Source organism: Malaclemys terrapin, chromosome 4 (assembly GCF_027887155.1).
Source record: "Malaclemys terrapin pileata isolate rMalTer1 chromosome 4, rMalTer1.hap1, whole genome shotgun sequence".
Taxonomy (NCBI): Eukaryota; Metazoa; Chordata; order Testudines; family Emydidae; genus Malaclemys; species Malaclemys terrapin.
The window spans coordinates 4467322-4490962 of record NC_071508.1 but is presented as its reverse complement, the minus strand read 5'-3'; the positions used below and the strand labels follow the sequence as shown (position 1 = coordinate 4490962).

Here is a 23641-nt window from a genome sequence, read left to right as displayed (position 1 = left end):
TTTATAACCACCTTACTCTCTGTCAGGTGACCTCATGATCAGCCTCTTCCGATGACCCGATACCCCTACCAGGCAACCGTTCCATTTCTTCCCCATCAACTGAAAGTTTAGGTGGAAAATTTTCAACCACGCCCAACAAGGAACAGATCCAAAGCTCATTGAAGCCAATGAAAAGACTCCGATTGACTTCAGTCAATATTGGTTCAGTCTGCAGGAGTTTAATTGGGGATATAAAGGCACCAAACTCCCATTCCAGGGAGTTGTCCAGGGAACTGGATGTCTAACTGCTCATTGAAAATGTGTATTTGCTCATGGGCAGTGGTTGATTGCACGATGGGGTTTCCAATCCTGTACCGGTATTAAAGTGTTGAAAGGAAAATAGTCCTTTTATGTTATGGCACTATAGCGTCATTCCATTTTGTACATATATGGAAAAATCATAAGCAGTATTCCTAGGAGCACAAGAAGTGGATTTAAGTGATCGATGATTCAGACAAAACTTCCTTGGACTAACCAGAGCATATCCAGTATGAATATTCAAATGTCACCGTGTGTAGGAAGCTTGCTGGTGCTATGAATAGTGATAGCCCCATCACACTAGTACTTCATAATGTGTACTAGTACATCACAATCATACATCATTATAAATTGATTGGACTACATTCATTCTTGATCTGTCCCCATATCATTCTCTCAAGACAAGGGAGTTACTTCAGGGATGAACCTGTCTCACTGTTTACAAAGTCCAAAGAAAGCCAAACAAAGCAGACCATTGATATACACCTCTACCCCGATATAATGCGACCCGATATAACACGAATTCAGATATAACGCGGTAAAGCAGTGCTCCACGCAGGGGGCAGGGCTGCACGTTTCGACGGATCAAAGCAAGTTCAATATAATGCGGTTTCACCTAAAACGTGGTAAGATTTTTCGGCTCCCGCGGACAGCGTTATATTGAGGTAGAGGTGTAATTTCAGGACTGCCAGAGAAACTCTTTCATAGGTTGGAGAGAAGATAAATAAACAAAAGCCCTACATAAAACAGCAACAGTTTTCAATGAGTAAAACCAGTGGTTCTCAACATTCTCCGTCCTGTGACCCCATGTTAAACAGAAAAAAAGGTTTGAGATCCCTCTTAAGTTTTGGGATGCTCCCCTTCCATCTAGCCGTGAAGACAGGGCAGCTGGTTGTGATGACTGGAAACAACCTCCTCTGTTGAGAACTCAGGAGTAAAACAACGTCCTCTTCATGTCGGCATGATGCAGCGGTGAGAGAAGATACTCTGATTTGGTGCAGGCTAGCTCTGAATGACGAAGGTCAACTCTGCATTATTCAGACTAAGTCCCTAAGCTCACCAGAGAGGACTTTTCTGGGGAATTTATCATTACACATTCCGAGAACATGGCCGATCGACCTAAGCTGAGCTTTGATAATCGTTACCTCAGTTCTGGTTGCTTTGATTCAGTATGTTTAACAGTGCCCTCCACTGGATGAAATCTCAGAACCGAGGAAGGATACATACAATCTTCTCATCCTCTCACCGGAACTCCAACCTGGCCTAAAACATAACAGGCAACGGCAATTGTCCTTTAAGCCAAATGTCAGAGCATTTTGCTGATTCTGCATAGTGTCACAGACCCTCATTCATGGATCTTAAAAACAGCAATTTCTAATATTGTATTTGACTGGGTTCCATTATATGATTTTCTGTACATCACATGGAGTGGCTGAGTCATAGAAATAAGGATAATGACAGAGAACTCACTCTTATTCCATCTACTGTTTATTGGTTAAAATATAATGATTATAATGACCAATAAAAAATCTTCTTGTATATCACCCTTTTAAAGGCATCTTTTACCTCCTTGTTTCTCAGGCTGTAGATCAGGGGGTTCAACATGGGGATCACAAGGGCATAAAACACAGAGGTAACCTTGTCTTGGTCCATCAAGTAGCTAGAACTGGGTCTTAAATATATACATATCAGCGTCCCATAAAACATAGTGACAACTGTCAGGTGGGAGGCACAGGTGGAAAAGGTTTTGCGTCTCCCCTTGGCAGAACGGATCCTGAGAATGGCCAGAAGGATGCACATGTAGGAGATTAGGACACCCAGGAAAGTAGTCGTGACAATTACAGTAGAGAAAGTGAAAAGTACAAGGTCAGTGACATGGGTGTCAGAGCAGGACAGCTTCAGCATGGGGGGCACATCACAGAAGAAATGGTTGACAACATTGGAGCTGCAGAAGGACAGACTGAATATAAATAGAGTTTGCACAACTGAATTCACAGAGCCACATACATATGTACCAGCCACTAATAGGACACAGTGTCTCTTGGACATAATGGCTCTGTATAGCAGAGGATTACAGATAGCTTTGAAGCGGTCATACGCAATCACAGCCAGGAGGCAACATTCATTGGTCACAAAGAAACAGACGAAGAATAGTTGTGCCGCACACTCAATCAAAGGAATGGTTCTAGTCTCTGCTACAAAGGTCATTAGCATCCTGGGAGCTATGGCAGTGGAATATCCAATATCTACAATGGACATCTGGCTTAGGAAAAAGTACATGGGGGTATGAAGTCGGGTTTCAACCATGATTAACGCTATCATCCCAAGATTCCCCATCAGGCTGACCACATACATCACTAGGAACAACATAAAGAGGGGGATCTGTAGATCTGGATGATCTGTGAATCCTACGAAAATGAACTCGGTCACCGTGGTGTGGTTTCTCTCTGCCATTTATTCCAGAAACGCTCTCCTCTGCTGGTGAAAAAAAAAAAAAAGATTAAAATTAATCACTGGCCAATAAAGTACTGAGTACAGATCCCTCATAATCCCTGTGATTGTTCCTGGGAAACAGTGTATAAACATAGGAAAGCTGAAATACATCGAAGGACACTCCTAGGGAATGTTCTCTTTGTATTCCCTACATGCTTTCCATTACAGATAGGACATGTTCCAGCTACAGAAATATTGTGGACTCTGTTTTAGGGTGACCAGATGTCCCAATTTTATAGGGACAGTCCCAATTTTGGGGGCTTTTTCTTATATAGGCACTTATTACCCCCCACCCCCATCCCAATTTTTCACACTTCCCCTCTGGTCACCCTACTCTGTTTTAATATGCATGAAACCATCCAGTGGGTCAAATCTTCTATAAAATAAGAGATATATAGATTGGGAGTGTTTAGTTTAGAAGGGAGGCAAATAATCTATCAATGTATGCAAGTAATCAATGCTATAGAATTTATTCATGGTCTTTGATTTTCTCTTCCTAATCAAAATGACCTCAAAGGGCACAAGTGATGCTCAGTGCCCCTTTTATATAGGTGCCTAAATATAGATTTAGGACCTAATATGAGGCAGCCCCAGTGAAAAAGTTTGGTATCACTAAAGTGTCACTGTCCTATTGGAGTCAGCGTATGTTTTACAGACATTCTTTGTAACCACGTGCATTATTTTTCCTCCCTGTTACAAATCCTCCTAGAGGTAATTACACTTGTAGGTGGTGTGGACTGTAACTGATTCTAGGATTACTTTTGACTCAGATTCACAGAGCCTAGAAATGAGAAAATGCATCTCCTAGGGATAAATACTAGGTTAACCTGTGGAACTCCTTGCCAGAGGATGGTGTGAAGGCCAAGACTATAGCGGGTTTTAAAAAAGAACTAGATAAATTCATGAAGGATAGGGTCCATCAACAGCTATTAGCCAGGATGGGCAGGGATGGTGTCCCTAGCCTCTGTTTGCCAGAAGCTGGGAATGGGTGACAGGGGATGGATCACTTGATGATGACCTGTTCTGTTCATTCCCTCTGAGGCACCTGGCATTGGCCACTGTCGGAAGCAGGATACGGGGCTAGATGGACCTTTAGTCTGACCCAGTATGGCTGTTATGTTTCTATGGAATTTCACTGCTACATGCATAAAGATGCTCAAAAGATAATAATAATGAGATTTCTTACCAGTCATGGTGTAGGTGTACACGCAGTAAATTCCATTGTATTTGGTGGAGGAAGATATGGACTGGTTTGACTCCTCATTAACCAATTGACTTCAGCTGAACTATACATTCACACTTGTGTGACTGAGATCAGAATCTAGTCAGTGACATGGTAACACAACGTGAGATGTGTGCGGATGGGACCAAAGCACCTCATGTCCGGCTGTAATCTTTAGGATAGAAAGAAAATGAGTTGGAGATAATTTGTGAGTTTCCTAGTTACTGGAAAAACACAGGTCTCTGGATTCTGCATATTCCCTCTGTCTTTACACCTGTGCTAGACGAGTAAAAAGAAATGAAATTATTTTTAGTAAATATAGGGAACATAGGAATTTCCATACCAGATCAGACAAATGATGCATCTAATTGAGTATTGTCTATGCATTAGCAGTCTTTGTTGTGTGCTTCAGATAAAGGGGCAAAGTCCTCACAGTAGGAAGTTATTCAATAACATGCCTATAGGGGTATTTTCACCCCACATCCAGGCAATTAGTGGTTGCCTCATGCTCTGAAGCATGAAGGTTTACATCCCTTGCAAATGTCTGTATCATACCTAATGTAACTGTTCTTAATATTTATACTATGAATCAACCTCTCCACCGCCCCCCCGAAATAAAACGTACAAAAAAACCTGCTCAAAAGACTTCATTAAGGTTGGAAAGTTCCGCAATTGAAAATTAGGAAATGCCAGATTTGTGGTTGCCCATGCAACCTTAATTCTGCCCTCGTGGGTGTTTGCATTATGATAGTCTTTAATTACATTATCACATGCTGTTTTTCCTTAGAGCCACTGGATCCCTGCCTTGTTCAGGGTATAGAACAGACTAACTTTTGGGTGACTGAGTAGACAACCTAAATGTTGTCTGATGTTCTGTTAATACAGATTTAACAGATGTTCTGTTAATATAGTTTTGCATTTGTAATTTCCTGGGTTTTTAAAAAGGCAAAACTCAATTCTGTCACGACACCTCCATTCTGCATCCTCTTGGTTTGCACCTGTAACCACCTGCAGTGCAGTACAGACTTCTACCACTTGCACTACAGGCCTTTGCAAGAGCAGGCTGTTTTCCTATAGCTGACCGGGGAGATGTGTAGGATCTGTGGGGCGCCTGGCCCAGTATTCTGCCTCTCTCTTCCTCTGGGGAAGCTAGGGGAGAGCCTGCCCACATAAAATCCCCAGAGACGGGAATGAACCACTGAGCCACGTATGTAATGCAGAGGTGGCTCTCTCCTGCCCCAATCAACTCTGGTTGAACAGGTCCAAAAGCAGTCACTATTCCAGGTGCAACATTGTCAACATCTGCTGCTTTTTTTGGTGGTAACACGGGCCCATCTGTTTAGAATACAGGTGTTATACTGACAGGAAGCTCAAATTTTGCTCACAACTGAAGCAAGAAAGGGGTGACAGTGGTTGTCAAAAGCTATAACTCAGCTAAACCTGAATAGAATTTCATGGGGAAAAAACAAAAAACAACAAAACCAAAAACACTCTTCAAGTCTGAGGGCTTTCTCCCAACTGAATTTCAAAAACTTGCTGCAAACAATGGAGGTGTTTTAACTTCTCGAAAACAAGAATGCAAGGAGCTGTGAGAATGGAAAGTGCTCGGTAACCTAACACAGGGAACACGACCAGCTCCCCCAGTAGTAAATGCTGGATTCTTTTTTTATTATTAAATATAGAGCTGATAAAGGGGCTTGATCGTGTAACCTAAGCTCACACTTCATAGTTCTCTCTCCCCCTCCAGAGGCTGGACCACACAGAGCTAACACAAACAGACATTTTAAACCAGGTAGTTCATTTTTTTAGATCCCAAGGTCCTGGGCTTGATCCCCAGTGTCAATGACAGAACCGAGAGTACTGAGTTACAAGTGATATTAAACTGAGACAGAAATATCATGTTCCTCCCCAGAACAGGCACACAACCAGGTGTGTGACAGAAAGTTTTCTGAGGACTCTGTGTCTGGTCCTCTTACCTGCTGGTGTGCATCAGCCTTGCCCTGCAGACTTTCAGGAGGAGATGTGCTATTGTAGACTGGAATCTTGAGTTGACTTTAATTTATGCTGTACCCATTCTGTGTGTAAATAGAGAACTTCAGTTCTTCAAATTGTCACTCCAGAACCAGATCTGCTCTAGAATTTTAGAGCTAGCACCACAATTCATCATGCAAAAGAACACATTTGAGACTAAATAAATGAGATGGCAAAATAAGACATAAGAAAACAAGAGATTATATTTTATGGTTTTCTCTGTCTGCTATTTATCTTACAATATTTGGTTTTTCTGCAAATAGATACCCTCAACATAAGCAATCCTGTAGCATCATGTACCTTTTTCCACTGTGTTTTATTCTGAAGCAGAAAAGCCAAAAATAAATATCAAGCAAAATATATGAAAAGCTGATGACAGGGAATCTAATTTAATGTCTAAAAGATCGAGAAAATATTTATTCCTACTCTGTCAGAGCTGAGTGGATTAAGCCGACCTGTGGAGAAAGGGGTGTGTTATCACCGATCCCAGTAGAATGGTGTGTGGCTGACACAAGTGATTCTTATTTGGATCGGTAGCAACTAGGGACAAAATCCCTGAAGCAGCATGAACCTCAGAAGAGATAGTTAAAATGGCTTTTATGTCTCCTGGAGGTTGGGGATAATAAATCACAAGAGTCCAAAGTAGAACAGCTCCAACAGGAGAGACTGAGGGAGAACCACACCAGAATATCCCATACTTCAGCGGCTAGAGTGCCCACAGGAAAGGTGGTCAAATCTCTTCTCCTGTGAGATGGAAGGGCCAAGCATCTCCATGCTCAGAAAGAAGTAGCCGTGTGCATACTCAGAGGCTGAAACAGGCACAAAGGAGCTTTTACTGCACAAATGTAGGTGTCAAGTGAGTTTAGGCACCTATAGGGTTTGGCCTCAGCTGAGTGGGGATTTCTGGAATAGCAATGGGGCCTGGTTCTGAATTGAGATGCCCAAAGTGGCAATTAGATTTAGGAGTACAGATTTCATCTCTGCCATGTGCCAACACTTAGATCTAGCCTACAGCCGAAAGATTTGCAGGTCTTGCTATATCTGCTAGGGATGTGTTTGTCTACTGATATAATTATACTGGTATAAGCATCAGTGTTGATGATGTTATACCAATATAAAGGTGCCATATACTGGAATAGGTCCATACATTATAGGCCAGAGAGGACCATTGTAACCAGCTAGTCTGACGTCCTCTGTAACACAGGCCATAAAGGAAATTTTGAAAGTCTTGATTCAGGTGAACCCCCAATCTTTGCAGCACCAGGCCCTTTAGCAGGGATCATGGACTAGCCATTGCACCCTAAAGCTCCCTATCACATTGCATGAGTGCTTTCTCCCTAGCATTAGCCTAGAATAAAACACCTTTACCCCATGGTGCTGCAACCGAGGCTATGCTACAGGGCAGCACTGAGTGAAATTCAGCATTTCCATGCCATAGGAAAAACTGACTTTTCAACATGTGTCTCCATCCCAAATCAAGGCAAAAAAGTTAAAATATTAACATTTTGAACTTCTGTTCAATGGAAATTCTGAAAAATGTCATTTTGGAAATGTCAAAATGTTTTGTTTGAAATTTTTGATGAACATGAAACACTTGGACATTCCAAAATTGAAATGTTTCATGTCTTGGTATTGACCTGACTTAAAAGGCTGCTGCCTGCCTCAGATTGAAATGTATTTATTTGGAAAATTTCAGCTTGGTTTGCCATTTCTGAGACTGAAGCTAGGGGGAAAAAAGACATTGTTTTGCCCACATTTTATATATATATATATATATATATAATCTGATGCCTTTTCCTCTGAGAAGCTCTGGTGCCCCCAGCTTGGCAGCAGTGACTTGCAATTTGATAGGGTGGTGCCTTACGCAATTCCCATGAAAATCAGCCCAAATATGACTATTTGAAAAATGGCTGTTCACACAGGATCAATGAAGATTTGTGAGAGCTTCCCAGTTTAATCCCCTCAAGATCCCCTCTGCCCTGGGCAGGCAACAGCCCAGGGATTCTGGGGGCTGAGCAGGATTTTCCCAGCAATTCCAGATCTGGGCTGTTGCAGGATCTCACATTAGGCACCCAAAATTAGTGGCAAGTTTTGATCTTAATTTCTCTGTGCTTGAGTTCCCTACCTCACAGGGGTATCTGAAAATAAATTCAGACACTCTAGTGATGAACACCCTAGAAAAGCACACAAGCAAATTATAAATTCTGTCTTCAGAGCAGGGTTAGAATAGTTTAAATAAGACCTGGTATAGCAGATCCCTCTTGGCACCTGCTGGGCTGACAGAGTCACTCAGAAACCCTGAGGTTCAGTAACCACTGGTGTCATTTACTTACAGGTTCTGTTCCCACCCCCTTTTTGCCATACACAGCTTGGGGTTCTCATGACTACCCCTAGGAGCACTGCACTATCTCTACTACCCCTCCCTTAGCCTCCCCCACTTTTGGCTTCCTTCCTCCCAGCCTTTTCTATAGCCCCAGGCTAATTGGGTGGGTAACTGTCTCCCATTCACCAATTAGGTGCAGGTTTTTCTAGCCAGCTCCAATTTGCTTCCCTTAATGGGAGCTGGCGTGACAGGGGGCTGAGTGACCAGCTCTTGCCCCGCCCGTCACACCTGGGCCCACACATTGAGTGATGAGGCTAAAACAAAATCCTGAACAGCTGCTCACAAAGTGGGCCCTGTCCATGCTCTGCACTCAAACTGTCTGGGAGCTTTTTAATAAAATGGATTTTCCCCCAAAAATATGGATTTGCCAAATCGAAATGTTTTAGTTGGAATGTCTCAGTTTTGATTAAACATTTCTCAGGTTCAGGGTGGAATTTCTGGTTAAACTCCAGAGCCATAGAGAGAGCGACCCCAGAATAGCCAAATCCCAGCTATCAGGGCACTCACCTGGGATGTGGGAGACCCCTAGTCAAGTCCCTTCTCTGCCTAATTAAGAGCAGGGAAATAGGTTTATATTGCCAATATGACAGGTGAGTGCCCTAATGTCTGCCCTATTTTCTATTCTATGGCGTATCTCAGTCTCTCAATCTCTCCTGTTGGAGCTGTTCCACTTTGTATGAATAATAAAGGATTCATTGGGACAGAGAGAGAGAAAGTCTATCTCGATAGCCCAGTGGTTGTAAGCCTGATCTGGGACGTGAGACCCAGGTCCAAGTGCCTGATTTGGAACGGGGTCTTGAATCTGAGTCTCCCTCATGTGCCAGTATGAACCACATGGGGAACAAAACAAACAAACAAATAGAAGCCAAGCAGCTGACTCTAATGATCTCCTCCTTCTGGTGGCTGTTGTGAGTAGAAGGAGTCTGGGGACTATATAATCCAGACCTCACTCAGTCCAGAAGAGTTAGGAGTAGAGGCAATGCCTAAGTAGACTGATGGAGTGCTAAGGAGGGGAAAATAAACCAGCTCTCAAAAGGGGAAGAAGGAGTTGTGATCACCTGAGGGGGGAATATTGAGTTTGGGGAGCGTTGGGCATGGCCTCAGGACCAGCGTCCACAAGACTGCGTGGGTTTGCCTAGAGGGAAGAGCGCTATGGGGAATGGCGCTACAGATGATGGACACAGCATCATAGAAGATTGGGGTTGGAAGAGACCTCAGGAGATCAGCGAGTCCATCCCGCCTGCTTGAACCCCAACTAAATCATCCCAGCCAGGGCTTTGTCAAGCCGGGCCGTAAAACCCTCTAAGGATGGGGATTCCACCACCGCCCTAGGTAACCCATTCCTGTGCTTCACCACCCTCCTAGTGAAATAATGTTTCCTAATATCCAACCTAGACCTCCCCCACTGCAACTTGAGACCATTGCTCCTTGTTCTGTCACCTGTTACTACTGAAAACAGCCAAGCTCCATCCTCTTTGGACTTGGATGATGACAAACTGATGCACCCCTTTCTATAAATGTTACTACATTCTCCCCAGCATCCTTTCTCCCCCAACCTTTTCTGTGTTGGTCAAGTCATCCTGACCCACCAGGCAATTGCTTGGTGGCATTTTGAGTGGTGGTATCTGGGGCTTAGTTGGAGGGCTAAGTCACATTAGTGACGGTCAGCTGGTCTCCCTGGAGCTGTTGAAAATCCACCAGTTCATCCCTTATCCTAGATGAGTACCGTAACCACTGGGCTACTGGCTATTCGTGGGTTGGGCTTCTCTATCTCTCATTTTCTGTGAAGTTTTTCCAGAAGACCAGGTTTCATCCCAATATAGAATGGGAAAATATTTTGAAATCTTGAAAATGTTCAGGGGATGGGAAATCCTTTTCCTACCCATGTCTACTCTGTACCCACTGCCATAGGGATTGAGGAACACCCAAGCTGAAATCACACCTTGGAATGGTGCATAGATAGACCCAATCAGAAAAAAAACCAATTTTTAGAACCTGTTACGGTCCTTATGTTAGCTATCACTTATGGTCACCTAAATATATTATTGCCCTTTGATGCCAGTGACTCTATAAAGTTGAGCAGATCTTTCCATTTAATATCTAGCCTTCAGGAAGAAAAAAGACATTCAGTGACATGAATGTCTCTACAGCTACATACTATCCCTGCAACACCTTTCTGCTGGGGATTCACAGCGTTGGACACAGATCCTTCGTAGGACCCTTTCTCTGAATTTCAGTGGTGCCAAGTGCCATCAACTCCCACTGACATTGTTGGAAGCCGGAAGAGAAAGCCAGTGTAAATGAAAACATCCTACACCATTCGTTATTGTCTATACATTTACAAGAGATGATTTCCCTCCTTTCCAAACTAATTTAACTTAACAACAGAGAGGGTGTGTGGGAGAGACAGGGATGGCAAAGGCCTGTGCCCTAAGGGACATCTCTGGCATGGGAAGGATTCAGATTTGGACAATCTCTCATATTGTGATGGAATCTCTGCACGTATTTAATTGAATGCAAAACAGTGCACAGTGTGCTGTGTTCCTAGATTTGTGTTCTATTTTAAATTTCCCAGTGTTGTAACCCTGGGGGTCCTGACCCAAAAGAAGGTCAGGGAGCAAAGCTATTGTAGGAGGGTCATGGTATTGCCACCTTTACTTCAGCACTGACTTCAGGGATGGGTGGCTGGAGAGTGGTGGCTATTGGCCAAGAACCCAGCTCTGAAGGCCGTGGTGATGCCAGCAGTAGCGGAGAAGTAAGGGTGGCAATACCATACCCTGCCACCCTTACTTCTCCACTGCTGCTGGCGGTGGTGCTGCCTTCTGGGCTAGGTGCCTAACCAGAAGCTGTCACTCTCTGGTTTATAGGTTTATATTAGAGAATATTTTGGCTGTAACACAAGAGACCTGCAGGCCACATCCTGTATGTTGAGCTAAGGCAAAGTTCTCATACATATGTTTGGGACCTTTCACCTAGATAGATGGTGATGAGCTAAAGCATAAGTTCCATGTATGCCTGCGACCTTTACCATAGAGGATGCGTTAAAGCAGGTTGGCATAGGGCAGGGAGGATGCAGCTAGAAGTACCCATGGTGCATAGCGAACTCCCATCACCCCCCCCACACACACACACACTCACACACCGGGGAAGAGTTGGGGGAGCCCCAGCCAGGTCCCGATCCAAAGTGGGACCTAGTGCGGAACCGTGCAGAATGGGATCAGGGTTGGGAGGTCCCAGAGCCCTCGTGGGAGATGGCCAGGCAGGAGCCGTCCGGGTCCAGGCTGGGGGAGGTGATAGGTGGAGGCTACTTGTCTGCACCGGAGGCCGGGACTGCAGTGAAGCCCCGCTTGCCATTGGATTCACCCGGCTGGCTGGAGCGTGGGGTGGGGAGTGCAGCACCGGGCCCAGCCCATGTTTAGTCATCAGATGCAAGAAGAGCTTCTTAAAGGAGACACATCCTTTGTCCCCCCGGCCCAGCACTAAGGGGGTCTGCAACCATTTCCTCCTGGCTGGAGGAGGGCAGGGGCCCTGGGGGAGACACCAGGAGAGGCTGAAAATGGCTAGCTCAGTCCTTGAGAAACGCCCCCATATGCCCCCCCAGTCCCCTGCGGCCAGCCCAGAAGCTGCCTGTTCCCCTACTTGTCCCCCTAGCCCAGCTCCCTCTGCCCTGAACATTGAAAAGACTCACCTGCCTGCAGTGGGGGAGGCGGGAGCCCGGCTGGGAGCTGCAGGAGCTGCACAAACTGGGAGAGAAACAGCTGATACGCGGCTTTGCACCAAACTCTAATGATTTTCCGTGAGTGCTGCAGCCCTGGAGCACCCATGGAGTCGGCGCCGATGGGCGTGTGGGTTGCTCACTGGCATAGGTTTGCCGCAGGGTTTGAAGCCCAGAGACCGGGGCACATCTGGCTCCAGACGTGGAGGATGCCCCCTAAACAAATGTGAGAATCCAACTATTTACACAACTGCTTAAAAGGTAAACTGAAGACAAGAACTCTTGGAAAAAAGAAAAGAGGGATGGAGGAAAAACAGTGAGAACCACTGACAATCACCTTGCTGAACAAGGAGGAGCTGTTCTAGTGATTGTCATGGGTGGTAAGAAGGAACTGAGAGGGTTCAGGCCCGGCCGGGCCCCCTTTTACCAGCACAGGAGGGTGCTAGAACTGGCCCGGCGGATACCACCGAGGGAAAAAATATCCTGTGACTGTCCATGCAGCACACACACCTAACATGGAAGGAGCATGTGCGAGCACCTGAAGAACAGATTTTTTTGTTCACTGGCAAGTCTGACTTTTTTTTTAAATCATTTTGGGTCAAACCAAAACCAACTTTTTTGAAATTTTCAGTAAGTTAAAAAGTAAAAAATAAACATAAAAAAGCTGAGCCGTGTGCTCCAAGGGGTTCTCTGGAGACGGAGGTAGCAAACGCAGGGCTTGGGGCACTGAGCGCTGGGGCTGTGGGTGAGCGGGGAGCAGCCCAGACAGGAGGACACAGAGAAGGAGCGAAGGAGCCCCAGACACAGCCAGAGAAGCAGTAGTAGCGTGACCTTGAGGGAAAAGCTAAGGCTGTAAGATTTTGGGTGAGCAAGTGTAACATTCATGTGAATTTTTTATGTCTGCTGGGCTGGGTGCTTGTATCAGTGACAGCAACAATCCATCCTGCAGTTCAAACAAAAGCTGGTGAGGTTGCTGCTGGAGTTTAGAACCGATGGGCGTTTTAGATCCTGGGGGAGTTCATTCCCAGCCCTGGATGGCTCCGGGAAAGCTCTGTCTCTGGCTCAGACGAGCCTGCCCCACCCCCTCCTTCATTTGTCTCATTCTTCAATGGTCACCCTGCGCGGCCGAGGACATCCTGCCATTCAGTCACCCCGGCTCAGGCCTGTGGATAAGGCTGATGTTGCTAACTTTATGTTCTGGGTTTAGTGTACGTGTCCTAGAGGGTCACACACTCGGTTGCTGCTGGCGGGTGAACTTATTGCACACACCAGAGGATTCTCACATCCCTCCATTTCCACCCACAACCTTCCTGTGCGCCACCATCCCGTGCCCCTCAATTGCAGGGGCTCTGTGTGCCCCCCAAACTCCCTCATCCTCCCATCCTAGGGACCTCGTTTTCCCCTCCAATGCCAGCAGCATTGTGTGCCTCCCATTGCCCCCATACCAGGGGCTTTGTGTCCCCTATTCCTCACTCTCCCAATGCCTGGGTCCCCAGTTCTCCCCCATGGCAGGGGCTCTGAATGTGCTCCCATTCCCCCCCATATCCCCTCACTCCCTCCATACCAGGATTCCCTAGTCTCCCCCCCCCACAAGGAGTTGTGTGTGCCCCCATTTCTCCCTCCCTCTATAAAAGAGCTCCCTTCTCTCTCAGGCCAGAAGCGCTGTCTGCCCCCCATTCCCAAATTCCCCTCATGCCAGGGGTTCTGTGTGCCCCATTCTGCCCATACCAGGTTCCCGCAATTTCATGCTGTCTGGAGTGGCTTACAACTGTGAGTGCCAATCTCAGGTCAGACTGTCAGAAAACAGGACAGCCACCCCAAGTCGATGGTGTGGTCTATAGTTAGATTTCACCAACCAGTAACAAATGTGAACTCCTGGATCACTGTTCCAGTCTTACCAGTCACAGACAGTCCACTTAATCTCTCCAGCCCATCTTACCACGCAGACAAACTGGACTTAGTGATAATAGTCACATAAACCAAAAATCACTCCACATCAGGTTGCTCCCAGTCCCAAGACACCAGTCACTTCCCCCTCATTGATTGGTACTCTGGATCTTACACCAAGGACAACACTGGTAGCCAATTCTATAGTTAACTAACTACAAGTTTATTAGCTGACAAAAGAAATGAGTGTTCTTGAGACGTAAAAGCAGGTAAAATACATTAACAGGTGAGTCAAAGGTTGTAAACCCAAAAGGATAGCAGAGATGTAGTAACCTGCCAGTTCAGGGCTACCCAGAATAACTCTGGGGATCTCCATCTTCCCGGTTAGTTATTCCACCCTGATAGAATCCAAACAGTCCAGAGATAAAGGATCTTCCTTTGAATCAGTATTTATAGCTTCTTCTCCACACAACAATCAGAGCAGTGTTCTTACTCACACCATGGCCAATTGCTTTGAATTTAGCACTCCTCATTTGCATTCAATGAGTTATTTAATTACAAGCTTAGACAATATAACTGCCTGCCTTTACAATATAATAAGAAGAGATAAATGAAAACAATACAAGTAACATTCCATTAGTTTCATGAAGTGCTGACATCTGAATACACTCTTAGATTAACACACACTTTGATCTAGGCCTATCTAATTACCAGGCATGCGTAATGTAAATGTAATGTACTAGTAAACAACAAGATATATTTAGGCAAAAACAATACAATTAACATCTCCTTTGATCTCTATTAACACACAAGTGAATTGGCTGAATATTTACTAATACATTTAACTCCTTTGATATTCACACACAAGTGAATGGGCCTCTGGCTCTGGCCTGAGCTTGTTTGTCGGCCTCACATCTGCCACCAGGAGTTATGTGAGCCCTTCACACCAGGGTCCCACATTCTCCCCACCCCATGTCATGGGCTGTGTGCATGTCCCTATTCTCCCCATTCCCTCTTCCATCCCTCCTCCATATTATTTTTTTCTGGGAGATCAGTCATTCAGGTGGCCAACATCTTACACTCCACTGGGAGGATGGGCAGTGCTGAGCTGGGGGTGTTATGATGCTGGAAGGCGTTAATCCAGCCATCAGCTAGTTGTTTGATCTATAGACAACTTCAAAGGTGCTTGAAGATGTGGCTGTGCTAAACAGATGCCAGGGACTTCATCTGTCCCCCATTTTCCCAGTTCTGGTTTACTGATTTCCCCTAAACTCAAAAGGGTTCTGGCCATTGGTGCCCAGGGCACTGCCTGAAATTTTGGAATTGATCAGATGAGGTGTTGAAAAATTATCCCATTACAGACAGAGAGACAGACAGAGAAATGGCACCAAGCGGGGTGTAAGGGCGTTGCATGCCTGGCCAAAAGTGACATTTCTAGGGTTTTTTTATCCCTTGGATGGGGCAGCATCCACCACTTCCCTTCCTCGCCCATCCCCCCATCCCCACAGCACCCCTTTGCAGAGGGTGGCCGGCAATCGCAGGGGGAGTAGCCAATAGCACCAGGGTGCCTCAGCCTTACTGCCCTGGGTGAGAGGGGTGTGCGGGGCAGAGCGCAGGGGAGATGGAAAGACCATTCTCAGGGATGGGATGGGCTTGTGGGCATTCCCTTTGAATCCTCAGGGTCTGTTGGGTTTGCTGCCTGCATCCCTCCCTTCCCCATTACGTTACGCTGCAAACCTCCCTCATTGGTGTCTCTGAAGTACTTTTTCCCTCCCAGGTGGTTCCCCGTGGAAGGTGAGCATCAGGGCCAGGCTGCTTGGTGTCAGATGAGCTGCAAAAGTGCAGGTTATTGATTCTTTAAGTAGCAGAAGTGGATGGTTGGTATTCAGGGGGCTCTTTGTGGGTTTGCAGGGCACTACATGGTACCCCTGCACCAGCAAAATGCAGTGGTGAGGACAAATTTGGGATTTTGGTCATTTGGTCCTGAAGACAAAGATGCAGAAACTCCACATATGGGTCTTTCCATCGTTTTTAATTTTGCCATACCTTGCTATGGGATGTGAAATGTGAAAAAGCATTGGTTTTTTATCTGTTTGGAAGCTGCAACCTGTGTCTGATATTAAAAGAGAAACGACATTCCATATTTAGAAGACATGGGATTTTTTCACATGCCACATTTAAAGAAAATTCACTGCTGTAACTTTCCACTCACAACAGAGTTTCTCAGCCTGTTTTTTACTTCAATATAAAGGCTTCCTTTAGGCTCTTCAGTGCCTGCTCTTTGGTTATTTTACACCAGTCCTCGGGGAGATCGGCAGGGAGAGCATCAAACGCCTTAGCAAACTGGTGATTGAATTCCTTGAAAACAAACTTCCAGTAATCGGAAGCCGTGATGCTGGGATCTGGTTGGATGCACCAGTCCGGAAAATATTTCTGATAATCTGTAAAAGGATGAAATACCCCGTTTGTCTCTGTACATCTGAATGAGTTATTGGAAGCCACAGAAGAGGAGCATATATCATAGGCAAGTCTCCTTGTTTCATTCCACTGGAACTTCCCTAATCCTTCAGGTCGATGTACTGTTGCAAAATGCTCGTCATGCGCAGGGGCTCCTGCTTCACAGGGGACTTTACAGAATGGACACTGCTTCCCACAGCCAAACACTCGCTTGAAGATCTCATCCTGGGGCTTCACTGCAAGTTTTGAGAGTTTTGACTCAATATCCAGATTTTCAAAGGTAGATAAAACTTGTTTTTCCAGATCAGGAATAAACTGTTCTATAAAAGCTGAAAATTGGTCTGCACTTGCTGTGTTTTTAAACAGTATCACTTCTAAGCTGTCCTTGGGAATGACGAGATCCTGCTGCAGCTTTTCACACAAGTTGTCTAAAAAGGCAGAGATTGTCTCAGTCATCTCACCTTTGGAGTTTTTCAGAACATCGCCAAGTTTATTAATTATTGAGGATAAAATCCTTTTCTCCAAATCTCTCAATCTTGCCTTCTCTTTGTAGAGTTTTAACAAGTGTGTCCATATCCGAGTTTTGATAAAATATACATAATTCCTTGTGTATTGCAAATAATTGTTAAAGTCATTTTCTTCCAACAGCTGCTTCAGAACAAATAATTGGAAAAAGCTCCGGGTGCTGTATTCAGCAGACTGTTCACTGCTGAGAATGTTGTCCACTATTTCTGTACCGAGTCTCTTGTTCATATAGTCTACCAAGGCTGGTCTGAGACACTGATCACAGAAATTCCAGGCCCTGTCTTGACACTCATCCTTCTCTAAGTACAGAACTTTGAATGTGGAGAGATACTGAGGTTCCAGTTTCCTCAGACGTTGCAGAGGATCATTTTCTTTAATGAATTCTTCATGCATCTTTTGAAATGCATGAGCTGCATCCCCCAAAATGTGAAGCTTCAGGTCAACTTCAAAGCAAGCGGTGAGGTGAAGGTTTTGAACAGTAGCCTGCTGAAGCTGCTCGTTAATCATCCGCAACAACTCTCTGCAATAAGTATCATCGTAATCTGCTTTGCCATTTGCCTTTTTTTCAGTGTAACTATTGCACTCATCTATTAAGGATGTAGCAAGAGCCTCTGTTTTATGCCAGCATTCCTGTGTAAAGTATTCTTTCACAGCTGACACTGATATTTTGAACTTTAAGTATTCATTTTTCATTTTGAAATTTTGTGTTTTATAAGTAGGCAAGCTTCTCGCACCCTCTAACATCCGCCATGCTGCACTCCCCTTATTCTCTAGGTCTCTTCTCAAATGTAACTCCATTTCTTTATATATGATGCGTTTCTGTAAAGGAATGAGTGATAATTCTGACAATGTTTCTCTCCACATGGTTTCAAACTCTTTCTCCTGTTCATCATTATTTAGCTTGCATTTGCTTTTCCTGCAATGGTTCAGAAGCCTGTCAACTTTCTCTTCAATTTTTCTCTTGTACTGTGACAGGACAGCATCTGTTTTATGTCGGCCTTTTCTAATTTCAATCGCTTCTTTCAACTTGCTGAATGAATAACTCTCCAGTTCATTCCTCAGACCATTTGCACTTCTCCTAAAATCCTCTTTGTACTTTTCTATCAGGTGCAGATTTGTTGCTCCACTTTCAAAATATTGTTTTAAATGATCCAAAATCTTCTTTGCTTCTTGTCTCAGTTTCTCCTGTGCTTCATTCTTTAGTTTGGTTAAAACACTTGTGTCTAGCTTATCTGGTGGTTGATTTTGGATGAAAGTTTCCTTTTCAGATACCCAGAGGTGCATCATCTTGCGGAAACCCCATTCCCACTCTGCATACTTCACAGACAGCTGGTTATAGGCTTCAGCGACGAGACTGTTTCTAAAGCTGAAAATTAAGTTCTCATGTTTTACAGCATTCCACAGGCTCCTCACCCATTCAAGAAATTGGGGGATGTCCTTGGGAGATCTGTTTTGTGAACAGCCTTTCAGAAATTCAAACAAATATTTCTTTAATTCATAAACCTTTTCACTGTATCCCATATTCACGGGAGCCATGGGAGGGACTCCATGCCACAGAGCAGGAATGTACCAGTTGTTTTTTTCCAGATCATAGTCCATAATATCAGAAAATTTCAGCTCCCTGCCTTTCTTTTCCATGTTTGCTGCAGCTTTGGTCATTTCATCCATCTGCTCCAGGAGGTGTTTCCTGTCCCTCATGTTTTGTTCATGCGCAGACACATCACTGACGTTCTGATGCACAAACTGGCAGTTGGGTTTTTGACCTATTTCTTCCATTCTGAGGAATGCATGGACCACAATTTGCAGAATGTCCTTCATTTCGGTGGCGTTCTCCATGGCCATGTTAACGATGGTTATGTCACTCAGTCCAATCACCAGTGTGGCCAGCTCATTGTCATGTTCATAACTGTCCTCCAGCTTGGCCAGTTCAGGGGCTTTCAGGCCTTCTGTGTCTATCACCAGGATGAAATCACAGCCCAGGTCCTGTTGAAAGTTCTCTGCCACTTTAATGAGTGACATGAAGGCTCCTCGCGTACATCGGCCACTGCTCACTGCAAACTGCAGGCCGAACATGGTGTTGAGGAGGGTGGATTTCCCAGTGCTCTGCACTCCCAGCACTGTTAGAACCAGCATTCTGGACCTTCCCCCCAGCTTGGCATGGAGCTGGGTCAGAACATCTGTCGCCCACTGCAGTGGGATGTTGGACACATCTCCATCGATCAGCTCCAAGGGAAACCCTTCCAGCATCAGGTCAGCTGCTATGCCTGGGAGATGGACGAATTGTCTTTGGCTTTCTGCTATTTTACCTTCTTGAACTATGGAGCATTCAGCCTCATAGAACTGCCCCAACTCACGCATGAAATGCTCCACCCCTAAGGAACTGGTAGAGATTAGTTTATCGTGTTCTGGAAACATTTTGGGGTCGTCTTTTGAGTTTTTGCATTTCTCTTTATATTGATCCCGTAGTTTAGAAATATTCTCCCGAGCAATGTGATCCAGGTCAAACTTCATCCATTTCAGGAAGTAATGTTTCTCCTCGGGAGGCAGCAGGCCTAGTCCAGTAATAAATTTACTCAAACTATCAGTCAGGTCATGTGTATTCTGCTGAACACGTAACTCTAATAATTTCTCTTTCAGTTGAGACTTATATTTCTCCAGAGGGATGTCCCCTTGATTTCTCATTCGGCACAGCTCCTTTTCCACTTCAGCCAAGTTTTTCCATGGCTCCCCTTGGAGTCTCAGCTTTTCCCTCTTGTACTTTGCCACATCTTTTATGTGTATGGTGATTTCCTTGGCATATTTATGGGCACTCTGACATTTCTTATTATCCTCATCTACCTGGATGCCTAACTGACGTGCAGTCTCAGCCATGGCTTCGATACTCACTCTCTTGGGAGAAGACTTCATTATAGTTGCCATTGCAGACTGCAGAACTTTTACATATGCCGCCTCATTTGTGGCACTTCCTTTCTGCAGCACACATGAGTTGTTCAGTTTCAGCACTGGGGCCAACTTGTTCAGGAATCCCAGTGTTTCCTTGGATGTCACAGCCTGATTATTAACCATGAAGTAGTATTTAGTGGCTGATCCCTGCAGAGATGATAAGAGTGCGTATTCGCTCTCACTGATGCTCTCAGTAACTATGAACACTGCTGAGGAGATCTCTGTTAAAAAGCTGAACTGCAGCCAGTGGGACTCAATGTCTCCTCGCAGGTTTGCAACCGCAACTGGCTTTGGGAAAAGGTCTGAATTCTCCGTCCCACTAGGGAAATACCAGGAAATCTCGACCAGCCCATCTGCGATTTCCCGAGGGACATTCCCAGACTCCATGTCCCGATGGATGAAGAAATCGTGGTGCTGCTGGGAGAGGCTGAGAATCTCATTGAGAAGTTTGGACTTGGAGAAGTTGCAGCTCCCCATCCGCACAAAGGAAATGGTTGGCATTTTGGTGAGCACCAGGCTCTCCTCCCTGAATCCCCTGCTCTCTGCCAGGGAGTGCGGCCTCCACTTCCTCACAATGTCCCTCATGGCCCACAGCATTAGGGTGCACTTGGGGGTGTCGAGGGCGGGTAGCAGCAGAGGGAGGGCAAACTGGCACATGGACATTTTGGACAGGATCTCCTGCTGTAGGAAACTGTCTGAGCAAAGCAGAACAGCACAGAGAACATCGAGGGGGTGCAGGGAAACTCTGGTGTCAGTGTCACTAAAATTCAAAATATCATCTAACCTCTGTTTCTCCTCACTGCCTCCTTTATCATCAGTTGCCCTGTGCACAAGGCTTGTGTTTCTGGCCATCATATTCAGAGCCACCAGTTTCCTCAGGAAATGCCAAGGTAAATCTGCAAATGTCTCTGGAGTTCCATTCTTTAGACTTTCCTGGCTGATTTCAAGGACATCACTCACCCTGAGTTTCCTACTCAGATGTTCCTGTAGTTCTAGCTTACGAAGGAGTTCTTGAAAAGCTTCCCCCTTCCCTGGAAAACAAAATGAAAAGATGATCTGAACAGCTTTCTGAAGACAGGGATTCCCAAACAGAAACTTTTGTTATGTTGCAGTTCATGTTGTAAACGTTGAGTACTAACTTAATGGAAAAATACAATGGTAACTGGCAAGGAGGGGCATATGGGACTAAGACCTACCCATTAGAGCCCGCTCCTTTATTTCTTTAGACAAATACTTTGTTTCACATTCATTTCTTTCCCCTCTTTTCTCCAGAAGCACAGTGAAGAGAGCAGCCGGAGTTGGGATGGGGAGGAGGGACTCAAGGCCTCTAGCCCTTTCAGTGCAGCACATGTGGAGTGTGTGGACTGGCTGCCTGAGGAGGCAGGGGCTGAGATCAGATATGATCTACAGAAAACACAGCTAACACAAAACTTGAAAAGCAAAGAACTTAAAAGATGAACACTGCACAACCTCTTTTCCTCCAACCAGAGAGACATTTTAACCCTACCATAATCCTCAAACAGCTCAGAAAACTGCAAACTTAAAGTCTGTCCCCAGTGTAGTAGAAGGAGAGAGCCTGGGACATGAGGCCTGGTATGAGGCTTGAGGCCTAAACTAAAGTAGTACTCAGGCCCTGCTGATATAAAGCAAAATTTGCAAGAGTCAAACTATGAGCAAAAGTCAGGCCCTGTTACAAAAACACACCTACTTTCAAGTTCACAGAACTTGGCAAGAAAAGAATTGGCACTGCAAAAACACATACATTCCTAAGAAGTGCTAGGCACAGGACACTCACGCAATCACATTCCAGAAGAGTGGTACCAGAACACCCTGATACCAAGTATGGTACAAACACACTCCCAAAGATAACAAGACCCCCCTTTAAGATAAGGTCAGGATGACAGTATGATGGATAGAGATGTTTGATCGAACCAACATGTACAAGGTAATGGGTGGTAGCAAACCACCTCAGGGGGGTGGTAACTAACTATGTCAGAGAGGTGTGCATACCCCGCACTTGGCAGGGCCTGAGTACTACTTTAGTTTAGGCCTGAGGCCTCATACCAGGCCTCATGTCCCAGGCTCTCTCCTTCTACTACAAGGGGCAGCAGCAGGGAAAGGCTTCAGCTGCTCCCCATGCCAGAGCCTTTCACTACACGTAGGAAAGTCTCTGGTATGCAGGGAGGCAGCAGGGAAAGGCCGAGCCTTTACTCCACTGCTTCCATCTCTGCCAAAGCCTTTCCCTGCTGCCAGAATTGTTCTATACAGGGAAGGGTTCTAGCAGCAGGGAATTTCTTTTCTTCCCAACAACTGTCTCCCTTCCTCCCTGTACAGATGTCCTATATTTTCACTTGAAAAATCTGGTTGCCCCGATTGTGGGGAGGGGAAGGTGGGAGGGGAGAGTAGGTGTGGGGTAGGTGGAGGCAGGAGGAGATGTCTAGTGGCTAGAACTCCACTCAGTGGCTTCCTACTGGCCAGGAAGAACAGGGATCAACTAACAGGCTGTGGCTCTAAGCACCCCACTGAGCAATACTGGACAAAGCTTATACAGAGAAGCCCCTGTATTTGTGCCTCCAAGTCACCTACCATTTTCCATGGTGTCTCGGTTTGAATCTCAGCAATTTTATCTGCAGAATACCATGAAAATTTTTCACTCTCACAAGCACCATTCACACCTGGCAGTGCCAAGCTCTTCTAAAGGTGTTCACTCCCACTACAGAAGGAAGGGTGATAAGAGGAAATTACCTTTCAAAAGGTGTGTCTCCTCCGGCTCTCTGGCTTGTTGACTGTCTAATTCCAGCTGTGGATTAAAACCACCTTTCTCCCCCTGCTCTGGGGCTTGCAGAGTCTGAGGTTCCTGATTTAATCCTTCCAGCAAGAAAACAAGAGGAGAAATGACTTATTTAATGAGTAATTCTCTTCAATCACTTCCTGTTTTTGTGTGTTCGTTTTATTTAGTACACTGCAACTGCCTCTGCATTTCATTGCAGTAACTCCTCACTTAACGTCCTCTTGCTTAACGTGCTTTCGATGTTACGTCCCTGCTCCTTTGCAGAACATGCTCGTTTAAAGTTCTGCAATAACGTCGTTTGGCCGCCTGCTTTGTCCATGGCTGGCAGCCCCCCTATCAGCTCCCCTATGCCCCCCCCCGACACACCACCTGCCCACCGGCGGACACCATAGATCAGCGGCTTCCCCCTGCTCCACCCGCCTCCTGCCCCCGGCAATCAGCTGGTTTGCAGCATTCGGGAGGCAGGGGAGGAAAGGGGGACATAACGTAGAGATAACATAATGTTAAGTGCATCCGAAGAAGTGAGGTTTTTACTCACGAAAGCTTATGCCCAAATTAATCTGTTAGTCTTTAAGGTGCCACCAGACTCCTTGTTGTTTTTGTAGATACAGACTAACACGGCTACCCCCTGATTCTTGACATAATGTTAAGTGAGGAGTTACTGTACATAGTTTCTATTTGATAATAGAAGACCTACTTATCTAACACAGTGGTACACAGCATGTGACGCTTTGGATAAAGAATGCAATGGACTCAGTAGCATTCTGACCTCTGAACTCTTGTTTGAATACCATTTGAAGTATATTCTTCTTGTGTGAAATTCATGTATATTCTTGTATGGTCCAGCCCCATGAGAAAAATACTAAATTCTGGGGCACCTTGGAAAAATGCCAGACT

The 23641-nt window shown here is 45.3% G+C and overlaps 2 protein-coding genes across 5 annotated transcripts; both read right to left on the bottom strand.

Annotated features, from left to right (window-relative positions):
* Window positions 1–1806: 1806 nt before the first annotated feature.
* On the bottom strand, window positions 1807–10695 carry LOC128836902 (olfactory receptor 1019-like). 4 transcript variants are annotated; one of them, XM_054027618.1, is made up of 2 exons: window positions 10684–10695; window positions 1807–2742 (listed from the first exon to the last, which is right to left on the bottom strand). In XM_054027618.1, the coding sequence occupies exons 1-2, from the start codon at window positions 10693–10695 to the stop codon at window positions 1807–1809; spliced, it is 948 nt and encodes a 315-aa protein (XP_053883593.1). The 4 variants fall into 4 exon arrangements, with proteins under 4 accessions (XP_053883593.1, XP_053883592.1, XP_053883591.1 ...); XM_054027617.1 differs by lacking the exon at window positions 10684–10695 and adding an exon at window positions 7232–7252; XM_054027616.1 differs by lacking the exon at window positions 10684–10695 and adding an exon at window positions 3977–4047 and having other exon boundaries at window positions 1807–2775.
* Window positions 10696–16094: 5399 nt separating this feature from the next.
* LOC128835576 (up-regulator of cell proliferation-like) lies at window positions 16095–23063 on the bottom strand. The gene is made up of 3 exons (XM_054025123.1): window positions 22955–23063; window positions 22699–22821; window positions 16095–20984 (listed from the first exon to the last, which is right to left on the bottom strand). The coding sequence occupies exons 1-3, from the start codon at window positions 23061–23063 to the stop codon at window positions 16264–16266; spliced, it is 4953 nt and encodes a 1650-aa protein (XP_053881098.1). The 3' UTR covers window positions 16095–16263.
* Window positions 23064–23641: the final 578 nt, after the last annotated feature.

Coding starts and splice junctions, on each gene's coding strand:
- LOC128835576 (XM_054025123.1), bottom strand. CDS start 23,063: ATGGACAAAGCAGGCGGCCAAACGACGTTATTGCAGAACTTTAAACGA. Junction 22,822..22,954: donor GTTAAGCAAGAGGACGTTAA/GTGAGGAGTTAC, acceptor TCTTGCTGGAAG/GATTAAATCAGGAACCTCAG. Junction 20,985..22,698: donor GGAGACACACCTTTTGAAAG/GTAATTTCCTCT, acceptor TTTGTTTTCCAG/GGAAGGGGGAAGCTTTTCAA.
- LOC128836902 (XM_054027617.1), bottom strand. CDS start 7,252: ATGGCCTGTGTTACAGAGGAC. Junction 2,743..7,231: donor TGGCCTGTGTTACAGAGGAC/GTCAGACTAGCT, acceptor TAAATGGCAGAG/AGAAACCACACCACGGTGAC.